Below are 25,795 nucleotides of genomic sequence, written 5' to 3' on the forward strand. Positions count from 1 at the left end.
GTGATCCCCTGCTGTAATGTCTGTATACTCTTTTGCTTCCTCCCCTGCCCAGGAGATGTGGTACGATCAGACCATGTTCCTGTACGGTCAGACACAGACATTACACAGTACACAGCAGGGGCACATTTATAAGATTATCACAGCACAGGAACATTTTTTTAACACATCCAATCGTGGAACTTATTTTTGTTCTAAGACCTATTGATTAATATGTACTTTGTTCATGGGACAACCCATTTAAGTCCAAGTGAGTGTTATTAGATATTTTTCACTGGGGCTTGTATATTTGCCTCATTTATGATACTGACCAATCATAAGCAGGCAGCAACATAAAAGTGCAGAAGAATCGGTGGTGATGTCATCAGGGTCCCATGATCAGAGTCCACAGGTTCTGCCAGCTAGAGTGTGCAGCCTATATAAGCACTGAAGATCTATTACACAGCACAGAAGTGTAGAGCTAGTAACTCCTGTTATTATTTCCAGAACTTCTGTGCTGTGTAATGCTTCTGCACCTCAATGTAGCTGCCTGCTTATGATTGGTCAGTGGCATAAAGGAGGCAGAAGTACAAGCCCCCAGTGAAAAGTATCTAATAATACCCACTTGGACTTAACTAAAGTTAATTCATTATCTCCGCAACTGAGAGGCAAAATTAACCCCCCCAAATTTTTTTTATTCCATTCTGCAGCCACTGTTACATCATGTGTGCAGTTCAACATGAAAAATTTTGTGAAAGGTCTTTTTTTAAGAAAGGGTTGTCCATCACTTTGTCATATAAAGTGAATTAAACATCATGTGGTAAGGATTTTAATCATTTCATTGCTATAATAGTAAGAAAAAACTGTGAACCAAATGTAAATCCCAATTTATCAATTTGACTGTAGGAAGAATAGAAAAATATCTGTAGAGTTTCCGGGTAACCTCCGGCAGCTGTATGTACAGTGTTATTTGTAAATCCCTGTTTATAGCATGGCACTTGCGACTGTGACAGCAGGCTGTTTTATCTTGTCATTGTCTGTTTAATAAATGATTGATTTTCCTTTCCTGACTCATTTTATAGTCACAAAAATGTCCATACTTAATTGATGCACGAGTTGGCTCAGAGACTGAAGCGTGCATAAACCATAGCTCATGTAGGCATGGCTGGGCAGCTGCTTCCTCCAACCCTTTGAAAATCATTGCTAAGTGGCTTATAAATTCTACTGTTGAGTTTTTGGGGGGCTGTGCATAAAAACCGTTGTTGTGCTAAGGAAGATGGGTGTCATATTCTTAGTAAATACAGGACAAAAAGAAAGAATTGAATGAATTAATCATGTATGCGAAGTGTACCTATAAAAATGTACAACAAAAATTGTTGAAACAAACTTGATTGGCATGATCCATTAGCAGGAAAGTGTCAAATGGCGTGTCATCTAAGAAATCATTAAATTGGTTTAAATAAATATATATATATATAATATACACTACCGTTCAAAAGTTTGGGGTCACCCAGACAATTTTGTGTTTTCCATGAAAATTCATGCTTTTATTTATCAAATGAGTTGCAAAATAATTAGAAAATATAGTCCAGACATTGACAAGGTTAGAAATAATGATTTTTATTTGAAAGAATAATTTTCTCCTTCAAACTTTGCTTTCGTCACAGAATGCTCCTTTGCAGCAATTACAGCATTGCAGACCTTTGGCATTCTAGCTGTTAATTTGCTGAGGTAATCTTGAGAAATTTCACCCCATGCTTCCTGAAGCCCCTCCACAAGTTGGATTGGCTTGATGGGCACATTTTGCAACCTTACGGTCAAGCTGCTCCCACAACAACTCAATGGGGTTGAGATCAGGTGACTGCGCTGGCCACTCCATTACAGATAGAATACCAGCTGCCTGCTTCTTCCCCAAATAATTCATGCATAATTTGGAGGTCTGCTTTGGGTCATTGTCCTGTTGTAAGATGAAATTGGCTCCAAACAAGCGCTGTCCACAGGGTATGGCATGGCATTGCAAAATGGAGTGATAGCCTTCCTTATTCAAAATTCCATTTACCTTGTACAAATCTCCCACTTTATCAGCACCAAAAGCAACCCCAGACCATCACATTACCTCCACCATGCTTGACAGATGGCGTCAGGCATCATTTCAGTTGTTCTGTGTCTCACAAATGTTCTTCTGTGTGATCCAAATACCTCAAACTTTGGAAAAAAGTTTTGTCGAGAGACAAATCAATCTTCCTCTGTCCAATGTCTGTGTTCTTTTGCCCATATTAATCTTTTCCTTTTATTAGCCAGTCTCAGATATGGCTTTTTCTTTGCCACTTTGCCCTGAAGGCCAGCATCCCGGAGTCGCCTCTTCACTGTAGATGTTGACACTGGCGTTTTGCGTGTACTATTTAATGAAGCTGCCAGTTGAGGAGCTGTGAGGCGTCGATTTCTCAGACTAGAGACTCTAATGTACTTGTCTTGTTGCTCAGTTGTGCAGCGGGGCCTCCCACTTCTCTTTCTACTCTGGTTAGAGCCTGTTTGTGCTCTCCTCTGAAGGGAGTAGTACACACCGTTGTAGGAAATCTTCAATTTCTTGGCAATTTCTCACAGGGAATAGCCTTCATTTCTAAGAACAAGAATAGACTGTCGAGTTTCACATGAAAGTTCTCTTTTTCTGACCATTTTGAGAGTTTCATAGAACAAACAAATTTAATGCTCTAGATTCTCAACTAGCTCAAAGGAAGGTCAATTTTATAGCTTCTCAAATCAGCCAAACCGTTTTCAGCTGGGCTAACATACTTGTGCAAGGGTTTTCAACATCCATTAGCCTTCTTACAGAGTTAGCAAACACATAAAACACTGGCGTGGTGGTTGTTGGAAATGGGCCTCTATACACCTATGTAGATATTGCAATAAAAACAAGACGTTTGCAGCTAGAATAGTCATTTGCCACATTAACAATGCATAGAGTGTATTTCTGATTCATTTAATGTTGGCTTCATTGAAAAAAAAATGTGCTTTTCTTTCAAAAATAATGAAATTTCTAAATGACCCCAAACTTTTGAACGGTAGTGTATATATATATTATAATATATGGAGATTTGGGCAACTCGGATGCGTCTGACTGAGACTTTAGCCTGTATACTTGCGATCACGTAATGACTGCTGGAACTGGAAAGCAGAGCTGAATCCTAATGGTATATGCATTACAACACACCTTTGGCATTCGGCAAGCAGTGGCACTAGCCAAAGATTTCACCAATTGTGGACAACCTCTTTAAGTATTAAAACAAAAAAAAAATTTAAGTATATTTGTTTTCCTTTTTTGAAGTGCATTTATTTTTAATGCAGTGCTTGAAGTGATTTTTCTAACAAGACTTTTATAGGGAATGTTGACTTTATTGATTTGAATTACTTAGAGCAGATAGCCACTAAGAAAGTGAGAAGATTAGACTTATGATTCTCTATTCTTTTTCATTTGCACATGAGTCTATGGGAAAGGGTCTTTGTGCAGCCTGACTTGGTATTGCCTCTGCCATGCCTCTGAAGCTGTGGGACCTGTTTCTAGTGTATGGAAACTTCAAATACTTAGTCCTCCTAAAAGATATGGTAAATTAAGGGAATTGTCCTAATCTACTATATTTGGGAGTGCACTGCTCCACTGCCTCCCAGATTCCTGCTTGTCGGGGACGGTGCGCTCCTGAAGACTAACAGCTGGTCCAAACTGAGCACCCTCCCATCTGAGCACTCTCCCATGGTCCTAGCAGAGGCAGCTTTGCCTTTTAGCATTGGAGAAGCACAGAGGGACTGGAGCTGGTCGGATCCAATCATCCGGCCAGCTTCAGAGTGGCGCTTACAAGCTCAAGGGCATAGAGCCTGCATGCGGTGCATTCTTCTTGCCTTGGTTAGCAGGCCACTCTGAGACTGCAAGGTGTCAGCGAGCTGTAAACTATAGAATTAAAAAAAAATTTGTTCTAAAGCATGAAGAGGTTTTTTAATAAAAAGTAAATTGAAAAGTTACTTGTTTTTACAGGCACTTTTCAATATTAACCATTTAAGAACTCGAGCCAACCCCTTTAAAAATCCAATGTGAGAACCAAAGCACAACTAAAAGCAACGTCTTGTATTTAGTCTAAATTTAGTGGTGAATGGAAATTGTTGATGTACGGTACATTTTACATTTATGTTACATGTATAGAATGCAGTGCTAATATATCATTTTGGATTCATTATAAATAACTGCTTGTATACAACCTGCAGTCATGTAGGCTGCGGAAACTCTGTATTCTGTACACTGAAATGGCGTTTTAGTAATGTTCTATGTTCCAAAAGCAAGCTGCATAATTATGGGCTTTATTAGAGAATATCTTCCAAGCTGCCAGCCACTGTATATTGACTTCTATTTGATATTCATTCTTTTGCTGATGCCACTATGCCAAACATAATGCAGGATAGTTTTAAATTGGTTTAACAAAAAATGGTATAAGCCCTATGAAGTATGAGTTGGGTTGAGGACTCTGCTATGTTTTACACAGGTCTAAGGGTACATGGCTCGTGTGAACATGATCATTCGTCAGATGAAAAAATTGTTCATGCAGCCATTAAAATCGTCCTGTGTTCATGCAGATATGTGTGCAACACTGTCCGAGCACGGACCGCAATGCAGACTAGCCTTGGAATTACAGACCTCATAGAATTAAAAGAAGCTGTCACCCTCTGGTCGGGAGTCCTGCGGTCAGTGCTCGGACCGTATTGCATGGACGCCTGCATGAGCCCTAAACAGGAGATGTACTCTTGGTGATGATAGTCACTGTGCACAGAGCAACCTTATTAACGATCGTTCTGTGCATATAGAATTCTGACCAGAATTTCTTAATTAGCTGCGTTCAGCTCATCTCAATGAGCCATTAGACATTGCTTAGATTCCCTTGTTTATTTCCTTGCCAAAGACTGTACATAATTTGTTATTTGTGTGTGGAGAGTGTTAAATATTAATTACGGATATTCATTTTATTCTTAATTATTTTTTTACAGAGAGGGAAGCGTAGTTAAAGGGGTAGTCTGAAATACAAATTAATTTTCATCCTAAATCCCTATATATTGAAATCCATAATCTCAACAATTTTTTATTGTACTTTAATTAAAAATTCCCTATCTTTCCCTAACTACACTTCCTTATTGGTGACGCTTCGTTTGAGAATCTTAGTGTATTCTGAGATACTCAAACGAAGCATCATCAGTGGGCTGAGGCAGCTGTCACTAACGCAGCCCCCTCCTTGAACCACAGCGTCATCAGTGACCTTCGTTTCAGAGGCTGTGAGATGTGCACTGTGCAATGTGCACAATGACAGCGCCCTCTCACTGGCTCAGACCAGCAGTACCGAGCCTGCAACGGAGTACAATGTCAGTTTGTGGTGTCAGAATACCCGGCGTTCAGAGACCAGCGCTGCGCCCCTACAACCGCTCACTAACAGTGTGCTCTTTGCTGGCTTGTTACTGCTGATCAGAGACAGCAAGAGAGAGCGCTGTCATTGTGCACATTGCACAGTGCACATCAAGCAGGGACTAGCCCAGCCCCTGAAATGAGTGTCACTGATGACACTTCATTTCAGGGAGGGGGCAGAATCTGTTTCAGTGACCGCAGCCTCTCACCTGTGATGACACTTCACTTGAGTATCCTAGCATGCACTGGGATTCTCAAACAAAGCGTCATCAAATAGGAAGTAGGAAAAAAAAAGAAAAACAGTGTAGTTAGGGAAGGATAGGGAATATTTAAAGTATATTAGAAAATTATTTAGATTATTACATTAAATAGATGGGAATTTAGAATGAAAATGTATTTGTATTTCGGATCACCCGTGCAAGACATTTTGTGAAACATGGGATCAGATCATCACAGCATTGTAATGATATCTAAATTGACATCTGAACATTGATGTTTTACACGTAACTAAGCTGAGATGAGTGCTATTGATGCTGAATGACAGAAGTGTACATTTGGTGGCACCCAGAACTCATTTAATGCATTTCATTTTGGATTATTGAACAGTAACACCTTATAAAACATGAGATCCGGATTAAAATGTCACTTTTCTTTTTCTAGGAAACAAAGGAAATTGTGGCAATTAAAAAGTTTAAAGACAGCGAAGGTATGTATGATTTTGGATATGACTTTAATATTATATGGCAATACATAGATTTAACTGTTATGTGGAAGTGCTACAGTGCAGAGTACAATCACACTGGTAGTTATGATCTGTTTACAAGGATCGACTACCACTAATCGACCCCCGACCGGTGTGCAGAATGATCTGTAATAGATGGTTACAGGCTCGGACTGGCTCACAGGAGAACAGAAGAATCCTCCGGTGGGCCCCTGTGTAGGAGTGGGCCACCACCCTCTTATATGAGCAGTACTTGGCACAATACACTTGATTCACTTTATACAGACAAAGGCAGCTTCTTATTAATTAAACAGTCAACCCAGTTTATTGCTATAGAAATGTGTGAATGAGGGTAAAGTCATATTTGCGTGTAGCTGAAAAGTGGGGCCCTGAAGTTGATGTTACTGGTGGGCCACATAAAATCACCCTGCGGGCCCGATGTGGCCCACGGGCCAGAGTTTGACATGTGTGCTCTACATCATAGTGGTCCAAAACAAAAAGAAATGGACTGGAGTTAAGTTGGTATGCATGCAAAATAGGATCATGTTCACACTGGCCAAAAAACAGTCAAAACCCAAAACAGAAACAAAGTAAATTAAATAAATACATACTTACAGCAGAGTTGTTATTTATTTATTTTTTTTATTTTGTTTCTGTCTTGGGTTTTATCATTGTGGTCCAACCTGCTGACAGATTCTCTTTTATGTGAAGTTGCATTCTGTAGTTTATCACTTAGTATCATACACCCAACAGTAGATGATGTGAACCCATTAAGCTACTATGGATTTGGCTTTTGGCTGTACCCAGAAATGAAGGCTACCTAATTCTCTGGGGTTTAACCTTAAAGGGAACCTGCCACCAGGTTTTCCCCATATAAAGTAGGGCCAGCACCTGTAAGCCCTCTGTTACAACATACTAGTATGCTGTATATGTGTCCCCAATCCGCTCTGCAGGTCATAAAAAATAGCTTTTATTATACCTATAGACAGCGCAGTCCAGACCAATGGGCGTCTCTGGTCTTGATTCAGCACCTCCTTTCTTCTTAAAATCACTGTCCTCCTTCCCTGCTTTGTGTGGGTGACGCGTCCTCCACACAATGACCCCATCGCACTTTTATGCAGGTGTACTTCTCTCTGCCCTGCCGATGGCAGAGCAGAGAACTGTAATGAGCATGTGTGGGGAAAGACAAAAGATTGCCGATGACCCATAGGTAAAACTGGTGCATGCGCACTATAATACTTTGCTCTGACTGCGAAGTAGTGTGATGGAGGACACTGTTTAAATGACATAGGACGCTTCATCCACACAAAGCAGGGAAGGAGGACGGCGGTCATAAGAAGAGAGGAGGCGCCGGATCAGGACCAGAGACGCCCATCTGAGCGGTCTGTGCTGTCTGTAAGTATAATAAAACTTTTTTGTGTGCCTTGCAGAGCAGATTGGGGACATATACAGTGGTGTGAAAAAGCATTTGTCCCCTTCCTGATCTCTTATTCTTTTGCATATTTGTCACACTTAAATGTTTCAGATCACAAAACAAATTCAAATCTTTGACAAAGATAACACAAGTAAACACAAAATTCAGTTTTTAAATGAAGGTCTTTATTATTAAGGGAAAAAGAAATCCAAACATACAGGACCCTGTGTGAAAAAGTGAGTGCCCCCTAAACCTAATAACTGGTTGGGCCACACTTAGCAGCAACAACTGCAATCAAGCATTTGCGATAACTGGCAATGAGCCTTTTACAATGCTCTGGAGGAATTTTGGCTCACTCATCTTTTCAAAATTGTTGTAATTTTGCCACATTGGAGGGTTTCCAAGCATGAACCGCCTTTTTAAGGTCATGCCACAGCATCTCAATCGGATTAAGGTCAGGACTTTGACTAACCCACTCCAAAGTCTTAATTTTGTTTTTCTGAAGCCATTCAGAGATGGACTTGCTGGTGTGTTTTGGATCATTGTCCTGCTGTATAACCTAAGTGCTCTTCACCTTGAGGTCACAAGCAGATGGCCGGACATTTTCCTTAAGGATTTTTTGGTAGACCACAGAATTCATGGTTCCATTTACCACAGCAAGTCTTCCAGGTCCTAAAGCAGCAAAACAGCCCCAGACCATCACACTACCACCACCATTTTTTACTGTTGGTATGATGTTCCTTTTCTGAAATGCCGTGTTACTTCCAGGCCAGATGAAATGGTAATGAGACATAAACCTTCCAAAAAGTTCAACTTTTGTCTCGTCAGTCCACAGAGTATTCTCCCATAGGATTGGCAATCATCAAGATGTTTTCTGTCCAAACTGAGACGAGCTCAGCAGTGGTTTTCGTCTTGGAACTCTGCCATGCATGCCATTTTTGCCCAGTCTCTTTCTTATGGTGGAGTCATTAACACTGACCTTAACTGAGGCAAATGAGGTTTGCAGTTCTTTGGATGTTGTGGTGGTGTCTTTTGTGACTTCTTGGATGAGTCGCCACTGCGCTCTTGGGGTAATTTTGGTTGGCAGGCCACTCCTGGGAAGGTTCACCACTGCTCCATGTTTTCGCCATTTGTGGAAATGGCTCTCACTGTCGTTCACAGGAGTCCCAAAGCTTTAAAAATTGTTCATAATAACCTTATCCACACTGATAGATCTCAATTACTTTGTTTCTCATTTGTTCCTGAATTTCTTTTGATTGCAGCATAATGTCTAGCTTTTGAGCATCTTTTGGTCTACTTCACTATGTCAGGCAGGTGCTATTTAAGTGATTTCTTGATTGAGAACAGGTGTGGCAGTAATCAGGCCTGTGTGCAGCTAGGGGAATTGAACTCAGCTTCTCAAAGATGTGATAAACCACAGTCAATTTATGTTTTAAGGTGGGGAGGGGGGTCACCTTTTCACACAGGGCCCTATAGGTTTGTACACTGCTCAAAAAAATAAAGGGAACACTCAAATAACACATCCTTGGTCTGAATGAATGAAATATTCTTATTGAATACTTTGTTCTGTACAAAGTTGAATGTGCTGACAACAAAATCACACAAAAATCATCAATGGAAATCAAATTTATTAACCAATGGAGGCCTGGATTTGGAGTCACCCACAGAATTAAAGTGGAAAAACACACTATAGGCTGATCCAACTTTGATGTAATGTCCTTAAAACAAGTCAAAATGAGGCTCAGTATTGTGTGTGGCCTCCATGTGCCTGTATGACCTCCCTACAACGCCTGGGCATACTCCTAATGAGGTTGCGGATGGTCTCCTGTGGGATCTCCTCCCAGACCTGGACTAAAGCATCCGCCAACTCCTGGACAGTCTGTGGTGCAACGTGACGTTGGTGGATGGAGCGAGGCATTATGTCTCAGATGTGCTCAATCGGATTCAGGTCTGGGGAATGGGCGGGCCAGTCCATAGCTTCAATGCCTTCATCTTACAGGAACTACTGACACACTCTAGCCACATGAAGTCTGGCATTGTCCTGCATTAGGAGGAACCCAGGGCCAACCGCACCAGTATATGGTCTCACAAGGGGTCTGAGGATCTCATCTCTGTACCTAATGGCAGTCAGGCTACCTCTGGCGAGCACATGGAGGCCTGTGCGGCCCTCCAAATAAATGCACAGAACACCAGGATTGGCAAAGTCGCCACTGGTGCCCTGTGCTCTTCACAGATGAAAGCAGGTTCACACTGAGCACATGTGACAGACGTGACAGAGTCTGGAGATGCCATGGAGAGCGATCTGCTGCCTGCAACATCCTTCAGCATGACCGGTTTGGCAGTGGGTCAGTAATGGTGTGGGGTGGCATTTCTTTGGAGGGCCGCACAGCCCTCCATGTGCTCGCCAGAGGTAGCCTGACTGCCATTAGGTACCGAGATGAGATCCTGAGACCCCTTGTGAGACCTGCCTGTTCCCCAGACCTGAATCCAATCGAACACATCTGGGACATCATGTCTCGTTCCATCCACCAACGCCACATTGCACCACAATGTGGTCCAGGAGTTTACTCATGCTTTAATCCAAGTCTGGGAGAAGATCCCTCAGGAGAACATCCGCTGCCTCATCAGGAGCATGACCAGGCTTTGTAGGGAGGTCATACAGGCACGTGGAGGCCACACATAATACTGAGCCTCATTTCCTTATCTTGAGGCATTTCCACTGAAGTTAGATCAGCCTGTAATTTGATTTTACACTATGATTTTGAGTATCATTCCAAACCCAGACCTCAGTGGGATATTAATTTTGTTTTACATTGATCATTTTCATGTTTTATTGTTCTCAATGCGTTCCACTATGTAATAAATAAAGATTTGTAACTGGAATATTTCATTCAGTGATATCTAGGATGTGGTATTTTAGCATTCCCTTTATTTTTTTGAGAAGTGTATATATTTTTTACCTATTCTAAGTGCCACTTTACACCTACATCTAACATCATATATTTTTTTCGTTCCTGCTCCTGTTTGTTCTTGAGATATGGCTTTTCTTCCCTATATGTAAATCTTCTATTTTAGCAAACTGAGCATGGTCTTTAAGAAGACATCCATAAAGAAGAGTTGAAGATCACAATGATATATAGATAAAGATTACATACAAGGAAGATTCGGCGGCCATATCTTAGTAACCGAGAGGTATAGAAGCAACATAAAAATGTTAGATGCAGAGAACGGATTTCACAAGAAGGAAATTACAGATTTATGGCAAATGAATTGCCTTTTTTACATTTAAGTTTTCAAATTAGCTCTTTAACAGAAGAAATCTGTCTCTCTGGGGCCACCTATTGGAGGTAGCTAACCAAAAAGACCTTGTCAGACCATTTAAACAGACCTTGCAAGGTGAAGGAACCAGAGTATTCTCTAAAGAAAAGAGACTTCCTTCTTGAGATGGCTGTTTTGGGGTTCTTGAGCCTCATCAGTATAGATTGGGGAACTGGTTGGCTGGGTGAAAGGCTGCTGATCTTGGTCTAGGCAAGTACTGTACATACCTCACTTTACAGAGACTGTCAGCTGGTCTAAGACGTCTCATAAGGGTATGTGCACACGATGCAGAAATGCTCAGGATTTTTTCCTGAGCGTTTCTGCATCTCTCTGGCAGGAAAAAACGCATGCGGATTGTACATGCGGTTTCCTGCCAGGGACATGCGGAAATGAAGCGGTCTTCACTTTCATTTCCGCATGCGGGTTGACAAGCGCTTCCCAAGCGATTTTAGCATCACTTGGAAAGTGCTTGTCAACTTCACACTATATAAATCCATGCAACCGGCATGGATTTATATAGTGTGTGATGTCAAAAAATAAAAAATAAATCTATACGTTACCATCTGATGGCCCCCGGTGTCCTGCTTCATCGGTCCCGGCTGCCGGCAGTGAAGACTGTAGGACCTTCCGACGTCAGCGTCACGTGACCCGTCACATGACTCTGACGTCAGCGAAGGTCCTTCATTCAACCGCGAAGTGCCCGGGAAGCCGGCAGGACGCAGCGCGGGCCGTCAGAAGGTGAGAATATATATATTTTTTATTTTATTCTTTTTTTTTTAATGGTACCTGGGTCTGGATGAGAGTCCTCTCATCCACACCCGGGTACCATCCGCACATTAGACCGCATGAAAAGCGCATCAACATATACAGTGATGCCGATTCCATGCGGTCTAATGCAAGTCAATGGCGGCAAAAGAGCAGCGTTTCCGCAAAATTAATTGACATGCTGCGGATTTTTGACCGCAGCGTTTACGCTGCGGAAAAATCCGCATCATGGGCACAGCACATGCGGATTTCCATTGGGGAACATTGCTGCCCTTCTACCATGCGTTTTTCATGCGTTTCCGCGGCGTTTACGCAACTGCAAAAACGCCGCGGAAACGCATGAAAAACGCATCGTGTGAACTCAGCCTGAGGCAAACAATGCTCCCGAGAAAATGGTATGCAGAATGGCTCTCTTCAATTCAGAAAACACTGAGCCAATAGCTATACTGAGCTCCTATAATGTACTGAGCTCCTGTAATGTTGGAAAATAAAACAAGTTGTTTTAATTAATTTTTTAGTCATTTGGGTTTTTTTTGGAAACATTAATGTGTAATTGAAAATTACACTTTGTAGTCCTCTTATTAGACTTATTGATTGTATTCTTTGTTCTCTATATTAAGTCACTTAACGTATATATACCTCTCACCTAACATGATATGTATCTTTATATTTATATAAATCTGGAATATTCCTGTGGTTGCCATAAACTGAGCCTTGTCTTGTATCTGCCATTTCCTTCATCCCACAAGGTCTTTAATTCATGTGTAATTGCAGTAAATTACATACGTGGAGGCACCAAACAATGACCATTAATTGCACTGTATGTGCGAGTGAAATTCAAACAGCTGCTTGTGGAGGTGTTTGAGCACTTTGCAATGTGGTGGGAGCCTGGACAATGCAAGTCAGTTTGAAACAATCAAATGTGGTTTTATTATCTTATTAACTAAAATATTCTCTGTACAGGTACAAATATTATATATGCTGTATATCACATAATAGGGCTCTTAACTTTTTTTTGTTTTAATTTCATTTCCACAATCAGCTGACAGCTAAATATAACAGAAATTAGTTTCCACGTCTGTGCCAATGCATTTTTTATTCATCCTGGAATAGAATATTTTCATTCTTATTATATTGCCTCTATTTTCACAATATTGACAAGATAGCTATCTTTGGATTGTTTGAATGAAGGAGTATAGATATATCTTTTTAGGGGTATAGTTCTTCACAGCATGCCACTGCAAATAGGACATAAGAGGATGAAGAAAAATAAACAGCGGATGTACAAAATCAATGCAAGCTATAACACATTGCAGTAAAAAAGAGAAAATAAAAAAACCAATGAATTGTCTATGACGTAATGTAATCCAGCAATGTACAGCCATGGGCACGGCATTAACCCCTTCTTTACATTTTTCCTTGTCAGAAAAATGTACCGAAAATGAGTTATGCAGCAGTATATTTTAATGACCATTTCAGTCAATACTTGGATGGCTTGTCAATTAATCTGTGATGGTGGTCTGATATTGTAATCTTTAGTATCCGTCATGTTTATTCAGGTACAGTAAAGTGTCCATGCAACAATGATTATGTACTTATTACATTGTCACATTTTGTGAATTACTTATTTTGTGGATTTCAGTTTTTATTAAGTGCCTTACAAAAAGTCATGTTTTTATTAATGAAAATCACATTCGCACATAACTATTGATTTTAATATATTGCAGAAAACAATTTTGATAAGTTGGATAAACCTTTTAACTTTGCAGCACACAAAAGTTTACTGCGCAGTTTTTCCCATTAATCTCTGTATTTTTTTATTTTTTTCCCATAAGTGGGCATTTACAGTAGCTTAAACCTCACACAACAGGTGCAGCAGGTCACTCAAAGTTATATAGTATTGTTGGATATTGCAGCTGGGTGGTCTCTCACACTTAGTTGATTTCAGTCAGTACCTTCACAGTCAAAGTGAGGGATGCATACTTTGGCTCTTTGCCTATTACTAAGAATCCTTAACTGAAGTGAATCGGTGATTCTGATGTAAGCTCCACTTAGACCCCTCAGTGCAGTATAATCTACCTACTGAGCTTATTGAAGTTACTGACACAAGTCCTGGCTATGGCCATACAGGTTAAAATACAAAGGACCCAGAAAGACAATCCCACAACTACAAAGTGTACAGTAAAAGCACAACATCACATTCCCTCTGGTTCATCAACTAATAGTTTCGACCAGCTCAACTACTTACACTCTGTTGGCATTTACCAGTCCCATGAAAGACAAACAATGACCCAGAACTTTTCCTTACTTCCACCTTTTAGCACCTCTTCTGGTAAACTGGTAGAGCCTTACATAAGCAGAATAAATCTTAAGGGAAATAACAGTGCGTCCATCAAACCCTTAAAATCTAATATTAATTTCAATATATTTAAAAATACACCTATAGTCCGAAGTGTGAACAGCAGGAAAACAAAAACAATACAAATATCCAGTCAAAAATAGACGGTCGTCTGAAATAAACACCAATTAAATAAGTCCATAAGCCTTTTGTGGGGTTGTCTCTTATTATGAGTATTTATTATTATAGCGTCATTAATTCCATGGCGCTTTACATGTGAAAAAGGGGTATACATAGCAAACAACAAGTACAATAGTTTGAACAAAAACAAGTCACCGACTGATACAGGAGGAGAGAGGACCCTGCCCACGAGGGCTCACAATCTAGAAATGGGGGGGGGGTGAGAATACAGTAGGTGAGGGCACAGCTGGTCATGCAGCAAGGGTTACTGCAGGTTGTAGGCTTGTCAGTAGGTCGAGAGTCTGATATGTTGGGGTAGATAGATCCAGAGTGTGGGGGATGCACAGGAGAAATCTTGTATTCGATTGTGGGAAGAGGGGAGTAGAGAAGGAGATCCTGTGAGGATCGGAAGTTGCGTGCAGGTAGGTAGCGGGAGACTAGATCATAGATGTATGCAGGAGACCGTTTGTGAATGGCTTTGTATGCCAGGGTTAGGGTCTTGAACTTGAGTCTCTGGGCAGTGGGGAGCCAGTGCAGGGATTGGCAGAGGGGAGAGGCTGGGGAATAGCGGGGGACAGATGGATTAGTCGGGCAGCAGAGTTTAAGATAGATTGCAGGGGTGCGAGAGTGGTAGAAGGGAGGCCACAGAGCAGGAGGTTGCAGTAGTCGAAGGGAGATGATGAGGGCGTGCACTAGGGTTTTTGCAGATTCATGGTTGAGGAATGTACGGATCCGGGAAATATTTTTGAGTTGGAGTCGGCATGAAGTGGAAAGGGCTTGAATATGAGGTTTGAAGGAGAGATCAGAGTCAAGGGTTCCCCCCAGGCAGCGAGCTTGCGGGACTGGGGAGAGTAGACAGCTATTGACTTTGATAGATGGGTCAGGTGGGGGGTTTGAGTGAGATGGTGGAAAGATGATGAATTCAGCTTACATATTAAGTTTTAGGAATCTATCAGAGAAGAAAGATGAAATAGCGGACAGACCTTGTGAGATTCTGGTTAGTAAGGAGGTGACATCAGGTCTAGAGAGGTAGATCTGTGTGTCATCAGCATAGACGTGGTACTGAAAACCGTGAGACTCTATGAGCTGTCCCAGGCCAAAGGTGTAGATGGAGAAGAGCAGGGGTCCTAGAACTTATTCTTGGGGGACGCAGACAGATAGGGGGCGAGATGAGTTGGTGGTGTGTGAGTGGGAGACGCTGAATGTCCAGTCTGTTAGGTATGAGGAGATCCAAGATAGGGCCAAGTCTGTGATGCCGAGAGATGAGAGAGTCCAGGAGGAGGAGGACAGTAGTGTCGCTTGGATTTGGCGGTCAGTAGGTCGTTGATGACTTTAGTCAGAGCAGTTTCAGTGGAATGGTGAGGTCAGAAACCAGATTGTGAGCTGTCAAAGAGGGAGCAGGAGGAGAGGTGGGAGGACAGTTCAAAATGGACGTGTTGTTCCAGTAGTTTTGAGGCATAGGGGAGAAGTGAGATGGGGCGATAGCTAGTCAGAAAGGATGGGTCAAGGGAGGGCTTTTTGAGGATGGGTGTGATCGAGGCATGTTTGAAGCATGAGGGGAAGACACCAATTGTTAGTGACAGGTTGAAGAGGTGGGTTAGGGTTGGGATGAAGACTGTCCTGAGGTTTGGGATGAGGTGGGACGGGATTGGGTCCAGTTCACAGGTGGTGAGGTGTGACTTGGAGAGTAAAGAGGAAATTTGATCTTCCGTGATGGCAGAGAAGCTGGTTTTGGAGGAGGAGAGTTGAGTAGTTATGAGAAGGGGCTGTGGGGACTTGTGGCTAAAGCTTTGCCTTATGTTGTCAGTCTTCGGCTTGAAGAATGAGGCAAAGTCTTCAGCTGAGATGAGTGAGGAGGGAGGGGGAGCTGGGGGATGGAGGAGAGAATTGAAAGTACTGAATAACTGTTTAGGGTTGTGAGACAGGGTGGATATGAGCGATGAGAAGTAGGTTTGTTTTGCTGCAGTGAATGTGGACTTGAAAGTAGTGAGTGACTGTTTGAATGCGATGAAGTGCTTGTTGGCGTGGGACCTTTTCCATCTCCGTTCAGCAACTCTGGAAGCCAGTCTCAGTTCTTTAGTCAGGCTGGTGTACCAGGGTTGCCTGTTGATTGCGTGAGCTTTGGTATGTGTGAGGGGGGCGACCAAATTGAGAGCTGCAGCTGTTGTGGTGTTATATAAAGCAGCAGCAGCATCTGCATCGTGTAAGGAATTTATGTCTGTAAGTGGGAGAAGGGATTCAGAGAGTGAGTGTAAGTCAAGGTGTTTGAAATTTCTGCGAGGGTGTGCAAGTTTCTGGATGGGGGATTGTGGACCTGGAGAGGAGAGGGAAGAGAATGTGAGTAAGTTGTGGTCACAAAGAGGGAGAGGTGAATTAGAGAGGTTGGATAGGCAACAGAGGTGGGTGAAGATGAGGACCAGGGTGTCCATCTTTGTGAGTGGCTGCGGAAGACCATTGAGAGAGGCCGAAGGAGAAAGTGAGGGATAGAAGCTTTTATAGGTGTATACGCATATATACTACCAAAGGTTTAGAGGCAGAGTTTTGATTCTTCATCTCCTTCCATGCACATCAGAATAAGTAACACATCCATTTTTTTCTGGCTTGCCCCTTTCTAGATAGTGGGACTCTGTCTAGCATAGGTGCCCATAGCACTTTTACTATAGGGACAGAGAGGGCGAGTGAGAGATAGCCGCCGTGGAACGGTGGTGCCAAATCCTCGTTATCTAGGGTGCCAATCCCCACTGCCAGTCAGGGCTAGCAGATGCATCTTTTAGGGTAGTATAGGCCCGAAGTGGTTATCCTGGGTGGTTTATCTGTTTCATAAGTTGAAGTTGAAATCGTCAGTGTGGGTTTGCCTGTGACATTATTTATATAAGCTGATTAGGCTGTCCGTGTATGATCACTAAACCTTTGGTAGTATATATGCGTATACAGCTATAAGAGACAACCCCACGAATGGCTTATGGACTTAATGAATTGGTCTATTTCAGTCGTCCGTCTATTTTTGACTGGATATTTGTATTGTTTTTGTTTTCCTGTTGTTCACACTTGGGACTATAGGTGTCTTTTTAAATATATTGAAATAAATATTAGATTTTAAGGGTTTGATAAACTGGTAGAGCTCCTATTTCCTGCAATGCCACCCAGGGGACTTATTCTATGTTCTTCTAAGCTGGTGAAATGCTAATCACGTCACCACTCATGTAACACCACAGGGGTGTCCAAGCAGTACAAGCAGCGATGCTCAGGCCTAAAGGGGTTATGGTGCTCACATCAAGGAGTACTATGCACCATGGAGCACAAAAATCACACATGGGTGCCCTGTACTTCTTACATACGTCTGAATGATTTTCTGCGTATGTGATGAATGTGGTCTCGGTGTAGCTAGAAGCAAAGTGTTCACAGATATAAAAGACTTTTATTCATAGGCTACAATACACATATTAAAGTAGGCCTTTCATACTGTTCTGCCAGTTGTTGTAGCAAGAGGCTCAGCATGTCTTTAGATGAACACAACTGTCTTTATTTTCTTTTGTCATATGTTGCAAGCAGTGGAGTCCATTACAGATAATCATGGTATTTTATTTTTGTATTGGTGTTACATTATCTTCAGGACTTTGCTGTGTTTCACTGCTGTTTTTACAATGAGTCTAATAAATGTTCAGGCTTCTAGCAGCATTGTTCATTTCACCAAGTTCATCCCAGTGATTTTGTTGAAGATTATTACAGTACAGTAAAGCAATTGCTGTCGCAGAATTGAGATATGTCTAGGGTCCATGAATACACTTTAACAACATTTTCAGCACAGATCAGCCAATTAGTATTTCTGCACCTAACAGCCGGTCATCTAAATTCATCCAGAAATCTACTGTATGTTGCTTTTCATAAGAAATTTAGGGTATGTTCTAGCAAAGGTTTTTAATGTATACTTTATAACAGATCCTCTCCAAAATCCACAACAAAACTGCTTCAAATACTCCAATACTTTTTGATCTGGATTTCAGGTTGCTCTGCTTCAAAATCCACGTAAAACCCCTGTATGAACAATGCTGTCTTCTAAGAGCAATGTCATGACAGTCTCTAGGTTTTATGTAGTACTGCATCTGTTTCTGTCTGGAATAAAGCAGCCAATTACAGCTTAACAGCATCTGAGATTTCAAGATCAGCTGCCGAATTGTAATTGCCACAGTGGCATTGCCTCCCTTACAAGGGGTGATGCCATGCCTGGAAGCATGGAGGGGTCCCCTAATCAGCATACAACACTTTCCTGGCTCCAGACCAGCAAGGGGAGCTCCTCCCCTTAGCAACTGTGATCTGGAGGCGGGGTTAGTAAGAGTTAGTTGAGAGGAGTTGAATTCAGGACAGCGACGAGGAAGGACCTGGGGAGTGGAGCTGTAAGCCAGCTCACCCCAGAGAGGAGCGCAGAAGAACCGGAGTCCGAGGCTGCGGGGCACTGAAGGCCCAGCAGCAGAAACCGGAGGGCAGGAGACTGCAGGTCTCCTGGCCCCACCAGACGCCCGGAGGCTCAGCAGCACATAGGGCCCAGCACCGCCACGTGGGAGCGACACTTAAAGAAGGCCCGAGCTGCCTGCCATACGGGTGAGGAAAAGATGTTTTACTCAGGGACGAGTGCTGCAGCACAGCTACAAGCAGCAAGGCCAAAGAGATTAGCGCAGAGGGAAGGCCTACAACTCCACCTGGCGAGGCGGATTCCCAACTTGCTTCCAGGCTGCCCGGACCTCTACTACCAGCTAGTACCCGTGTCCCGGTCTGCTTAACAACCGCAAGTAAAGATAGGAAGAAACCGCCATTAAGCTGTGGACTGGTCATTATCTGCGCCATCACCTGCACTACACCGCACCAACAACATCTACCCTATAGTATCACTATATCCTGCCCTGGAGCTAAGCACTGCCTGTGGAGAGCTGAACCAACTCTGCTGCGTCACCATCAGCTCCAGAGAATCTGCACCACAGCGGCGGCCCCATATAGCCGCATACCACAGGTGGCGTCATGAACATTATCTATAAAAACTTTATTCCCCTTCTACCTTTCCCTTTAATTGGCCGCCCTGGGTCACGGACCTGGTCACTGCTACTATGACACCCCCAGCACCGACCGGCCCGGCTACCGAGTACCCCACGGTCCAGGGTGCGCATCACCATCATCTTGGATGGGTGGAAGCACATGCTCCCAGAGAAGACTTTGAAGAAACACCCAGTTGGACTGCAAGCTGAAGTTTCACATACTGCACCCCGAAAGCAATAAATGTGAATATCTTTGCAATGCAGCGATGCCTTGCAAAGTGGAAAAGAGTATCAGAAACCAGGAGAGCTTGGGGATTTTTACAAACAATTTAAAGCAATTTTTTGAGCAAGTGGCAAGTCCTCTTTATGCTGGAAGAAATAATACAGCACACTTCAGGGTCCGGTATATGCAGCAGGCTAAAGAGCCCACTCCAAACCGGGCAGGTGCTGGCTGTGTAGCTCTGAAAATAGTTATTTATCTACTTACTGCAGAATTGCAGTATATCAGAGGTTCCCGAATCTGCTGCTCGGGTTGGCTCGAGGTCACCTGCCAGCCTTGTTAATTAGTACCAGGTCTAGTAAACCGCTACAAAGAGCAGGTCTTCAGAAGGTGACTTTTGTGAGTAGCCCTGCACAATAGGTAGTATCTGGATGCAAAATATACCGGATGTGGGGTTAATAGGGTAATGTATTAAGCTGGAGATAGGATAATACTGCCAGCAAGGCCACGATCAGTATTTTACATCAGTATTTGTAACCCAAAATCAGGACTGGAACAACCAGAAAAAGTATAATAGAGCTTGCTTTCAAAAGTGTGTTTTCTTCAGTAGGCACCCCTTGATTCTGTTTCTGTATGTAAACTAAAAATGCAGAAAATAATTCAGCCAGATACACAAAGATTTAGGGGTCCCTACCTACCATCAAACTTCCTGGATTTTTGCCATGCCCGAGTCCCATTTGCACATCGTCTAAAAGATCTGGTTGTGGCAGAATGGCACAAATTTTTCTGAATTTAGCCTGACATTAATAACACCCTCCTTTTCCAGCTTGCTCAGCCAATCAGTCTTGTCCTCTGATGCTGCTCCTCCTCCCCCAGGTTGCCATGGCAATACAGCTGAGAGGATCAATGTCTCTTCCTGTGAAGCACTGTCTGTTTCATTTGCATCAGTTCCTGTACACCATGCTCCCTTTACAGAGGTTACAAAAATAAAACATCAAACATAGACAAAACATCAACTCATAAATCATAGACACATCCAGAATACGGATGGTAACAGTGTCTGTATTTTAACATTGCAAGGTATAGAAGAAGCTTTATAATTTATTTATTTTTCCAAAACACTGACACACTGATGGTAAAAATGAACACACGGACCATACATTGATGTTACACTGATGCTAAACACTGATGACACCGATACCATTTTATCAAGACCTGGCCCATAGTAAGTCATCGTTTCCATAACTCCGAAAAAAGATCTATGGTGACATCAATTCTCCAGATGCTGCCATGGGTGTCCAGTTTTATTTACATAGCTGCTACAAGCCAGCAAGTGGCAGCATACTGAGCAGGGGAACTTGGCGTTCTTGCAAGTCATATTGCCACCTGCCTAGATGCCTTAAAGGAGTTGTCCAGGCCAAAAGAAAGCAACTAATTGTTACTTACCTACAGGCACTTAACTGGATCCAGCGCAGGACACTCCGTGGTCTGTACTTAGACAGGAGGAGGAGGAGTAGACCTCACCGTTGCACCACTGTAGTCTGAGATTGGCTGCAGTGGTCAGGTGACTGGAACAGTGCATCATTGGACTTTTTTTGATAACTCACTGCTCAAGTCATCTTACTGATGCAGCTAATCATGGTCCACCCCGGTCCTGTTGCTAGTTGAACGCTCACATCTCCTCTTCCTTTCTTAGTGCAGATCATGGAGCGGCCCGTGTTGGATCCAGGTGAATGCCAGTATCAGTTTGTTTTTAAAATCCAAGCCCTTAGGAAACTTTTATGTTTGCTTACGATATCCCCTTTAACGTGGAAGAAGAGGAGCCAGGAGGAAGTAAGTTGCTGTGGGTGCGCCTCTCATGGTTCACAACACTCTAGCGCTCTACATACTGCTAGGTCCACACCACCTTTAGCGCCTTATCAATAGGATCCTCAAGACCTCTTGACGCACCCTGGCTGATAAAACTTCTCTTGATCGGAAACGCGGCATTTAATTAATAAGAATTACACTGACGTTGCTTTTCTTGGATCTGGAATAACTAATTAAATGTATGGTTTAGGCAAATTTGTAAGACTCTGGTGTGCTGTTCTGCTTTTCTCTATTTGCATGGATACTTGAATTTTAGGAGTGGCCAGCTCACCTAAGACGTGTGCTCATATCCTATTTGCTACAAAGGCGTTGTGCTGCCTGAATTTGTGCTACCCTCATAGGGGCTGTCACTGCCATTTTTTGGAAGCCCATAGCTGGTACTGTTATGGGCGCTGTGACTATCACTGCTATTGGGGGCTGTGGTTGTCGCTGTGTGTACCACATATTCTTATCCTTCTTCCCCATCTATATCTATGCCTCCATTACATATATTTTTGAAGTGACTACATGTGTTGTGAACTTATTTGCGGTCCTAAGTTGTCCTCTGATAAAACATCAGGCCTGGGCTGAGCCTGACCCCAGTACGCCTATTCTTGTATTGAGTTTTTTCCTCTTGACATAAGATGTTGTGTTTTTTATTAATTTACCTCTCTATATCAGTAGCTGTTGTTTGGTGGAATCTTTACCCAAGTGCATGTTAACTGAATTATTAATAGATGAATGTAACCAAGTGTGAAGATTTTCTGCAAGACTCCTTGCTATAGTTAGATTCTGGAAGTTGCTTCGAAAACCTTGCTAAATCATTCCAGACCTGTCACAACTTCTTTCTAACTCTTGCTGATGACATTTCACCCAAGGCTTACTACAGCATGTACTGTATATCTATTTCAGAGTATCAGCGTGCGGTAATAATGAAAGGCGCTGACTGTGAATTGAGATGATTCTTCAGGTTTCAGAGAGTTTACACTTTACAAAATGGGGAATAAAGTGTTTACTGAAGAGTGTTATGAGGTCTGTCCGAGATTTGTCTCAGATTTAACAAAAAAAACTATCTATGGCTATGTGCCCACGATGCAGAAATGCTCCGGATTTTTTCCTGAACGTTTCTGCATCTCCCTGGCAGAAAAAACGCATGCGGATTGTACATGCGTTTTCCTGACAGCTGTTTGACAGCTTTAGTACATGTAAGGAATGCTTAAGAAATAGACATTCCTCACATGTATTAAAGTTGTCAAACAGTCGCAAATCATGCACACGGGAGCGATTCAAACATAACACCGAGCAGCAGTAACTATTCGGTGCTCGGCCCCAGCATACTCGCCGAAAGGGTTAACAGAACATACTCGCTCATCACTAGTGATAACCTTTTGATCAGTGGGGGTCTAACCAAGTGGACCCCACTGATTGGCAGAACAGAAAACTTTTATACCCCTTAGAGTGGAGCGGCAGTGTGCATGCTCTATCACTGCTCCATTAACTCCCTAGTGGGCCACCAAGCGCTGCCTATAGAGAATGAATGGAGCAGTGGTCGGGAGTCGAAAAGGGTAATTGTACTTTTAAGTAACTTTTCAGAATAAGCTGTCCGGTGTGCACATGAAGAATAACACTATATCTGGCCATTTTTTGACTTGTATCCTGCATATTTACCAGTATTATCCTCTGCATGCTCTATCTCTAATTTGCAATCAAGTGGGAGCTGGGAAAAGAAGACCAGCTGCTGTGATCTCTGCCATAAATAGCACGGCATGCAGAGAGGAATTCTTACTCTTCATTCATTTTTTAGCACACAGAGACAAGCAACATGGAGGAAATTTATACAGCATTGTTAAGCTCTAAATCAGCTCTAGGATTAGATAAAGATTTGTTAGAAAGCTCACCTCGATATTTTTATTTCTCCCTCTGCTTGTTTCTTTTCCCTGCTCCTCGCTCATTCTTCCTCCTCTTCTCCTTGGAGAGTATACTGTCTGAGCAAGATGGATTTGAACTGTTTTTTTTTATTTTTTTTATTTTAAAGTGGATGACAAGGGGGGAGGAGAAGAAGAGTCTGATAAGTGGAAAAGGAAGCTTTTTTCTCTGATAACCTGTATTACAAAGTTTCTTTTATTCACCTGTACTATTTATTTATTTATTCAAAGTTTTTATTGAAAGTGCAGCTCCATTTTAAATAAAGACAGAGAGCAAGCCATGTTAGACTATATCGATCCTATCAAACTTTCATTTAGGAAAATATCAAGAGTCAACAATTGCTGTTACCTTTAAAACACCAAAATCTACCACCTAAATCATACATATGACATTATACAACCCCTGGCAAAAATTATGGAATCACCGAGCTTGGAGGATGTTCATTCAGTTGTTTAATGTTGTTGAAAAAAAGCAGATCACAGACATGGCACAAAACTAAAGTCATTTCAAATGGCAACTTTAGGGCTTTAAGAAACACTAATAGAAATCAAGATAAAAAATGTGGTACTCAGTAAGTGTATTTTTTTTTCCAGACCAAGCAGAGGGAAAAAATTATGTAATCACTCAATTCTGAGGAAAAAATTATGGAATCATGAAAAAAACCACACAAAAGAACACTCCAATACATCACTAGTATTTTGTTGCACCACCTCTGGCTTTAATAACAGCTTGCAGTCTCTGATGCATGGACTTAATGAGTGACAAACAGTACTCTTCATCAATCTGGCTCTAACTTTCTCTGATTGCTGTTGCTAGATCAGCATTGCAGGTTGGAGCCTTGTCATGGACCATTTTCTTCAACTTCCACCAAAGATTTTCAATTGGATTGAGATCCGGACTATTTGCAGGCCATGACATTGACCTTATGTGTCTTCTTTCAAGGAATGTTTTCACAGTTTTTGCTCTATGGCAGGATGCATTATCATCTTGAAAAATGATGTCATCATCCCCAAACATCCTTTCAGTTGATGGGATAAGAAAACTGTCCAAAATATCAATGTAAACTTGGGCATTTATTGAAGATGTAATGACAGCCATCTCCCCAGTGCCTTTACCTGACATGCAGCCCCATATGATCAATGACTGTGGAAATTTGCATGTTCTCTTCTTGCAGTCATCTTTATAAATCTAATTGGAACCGGACCAAACAAAAGTTCCAGCATCATCACCTTGCCCAATGCAGATTCGCGATTCATCACTGAATATGACTTTCATCCACAGTCCACAATTGCTTTTCCTTAGCCCATTGTAACCCTGTTTTTTTCTGTTTAGGTGTTAATGATGGCTTATGTTTAGCTTTTCTGTATGCAAATCCCATTTCCGTTAGGCGGTTTCTTACAGTTTGGTCACAGACATTGACTCCAGTTTCCTCCCATTCGTTCCTCATTTGTTTTGTTGTGCATTTCCTGTTATGGAGACATATTGCTTTTGTTTCCGGTCTTGATGCTTTGATGTCTTCCTTGGTCTACCAGTATGTTTACCTTTAACAACCTTCTCATGTTGTTTGTATTTGGTCCAGATTTTAGATACAGCTGACTGTGAACAACCAACATCTTTTGCAACATTGTGTGATGATTTACCTTCTTTTAAGAGTTTGATAATCATCTCCTTTGTTTCAATTGACATCTCTCATGTGGGAGCCATGATTCATGTCAGTCCACTTGGTGCAACAGCTCTCCAAGGTGTGATCACTCCTTTTTAGATGCAGACTAACGAGGAGATCTCAATTTGATGCAGGTGTTAGTTTTGGAAATGAAAATTTACAGGGTGATTCCATAATTTTTTCCTCAGAATTGAGTGATATCATAATTTTTTTCCTCTGCTTGGTCTGAAAAAAATTACCCTTACGGAGTACCACATTTTTAATCTTGATTCCTTTTAGTGTTTCTTAAAGCCCTAAAGTTGCCATTTGAAATGACTTTAGTTTTGTGCCATGTCTGTGATCTGCTTTTTTTCAACAACATTAAACAACTGAATGAACATCCTCCGAGCCCGGTGATTCCATAATTTTTGCCAAGGGTTGTAGTACATTCCTCGGCATAACACCAACTTCAAGGTATCCAACCCTACAGAACTGAAACAGCAATCTACCCCATAAACTGCCCCCCACAGGGAAAAATTGTGCTCTACATGACTCTGCTAACCTCCACTGTGACCTTACTCTTTCCATCCATAGCAAGCAACTAATGGCTTTCCCTCCAAAGCTGAATCAGAAAGGCCTTTCCATACACCTCACATGGACAGACTTTACAATAATGTCAGTCAAAAATGTATTGACTGTTTCTAGCAATAATTTGTAAAAATGTGTTTCCAGACTACTTACATGTCCATACATCGTTGTAGTAAAAATAATTTTTCGCTGGTGTATATGTAAATAATATGTGTATACTCGGTGTATTCTTTATAATCAGCACATTCTTTTGACAGTTGTACAACGCCCTCACCTTTCCTCCTGCATAATTTGTTCTAAATTTAACATGAAATAAAATGGCAAAAATATGAATGAAAGGAATGGTTATACGGAGTCCCAGATTTTTATTCTAGGATAGAGATATTTTTGTCAGT

At 42.0% G+C, this 25,795-nt stretch overlaps 1 protein-coding gene across 10 annotated transcripts in view; it reads left to right on the forward strand.

Moving 5' to 3' along the window:
- Positions 1 to 25,795, forward strand: part of CDKL5 (cyclin dependent kinase like 5) — a 407,568-nt gene that overhangs the window by 258,560 nt on the left and 123,213 nt on the right. For all 10 annotated transcript variants that reach the window (XM_073667428.1, XM_073667416.1, XM_073667414.1 and 7 more), the window contains one exon: positions 6,074 to 6,119. Coding sequence is in view for 8 of the 10 variants with exons in the window: in XM_073667416.1 (XP_073523517.1) it covers positions 6,074 to 6,119 (46 nt within the window). In the remaining 2 variants the exon portion in view is untranslated. The remainder of the gene's footprint in view (positions 1 to 6,073; positions 6,120 to 25,795) is intronic.

Source organism: Phyllobates terribilis, unplaced genomic scaffold, assembly GCF_046119375.1.
Source record: "Phyllobates terribilis strain yellow unplaced genomic scaffold, ASM4611937v1 Scaffold_2__4_contigs__length_985480577, whole genome shotgun sequence".
Taxonomy (NCBI): domain Eukaryota; kingdom Metazoa; phylum Chordata; class Amphibia; order Anura; family Dendrobatidae; genus Phyllobates; species Phyllobates terribilis.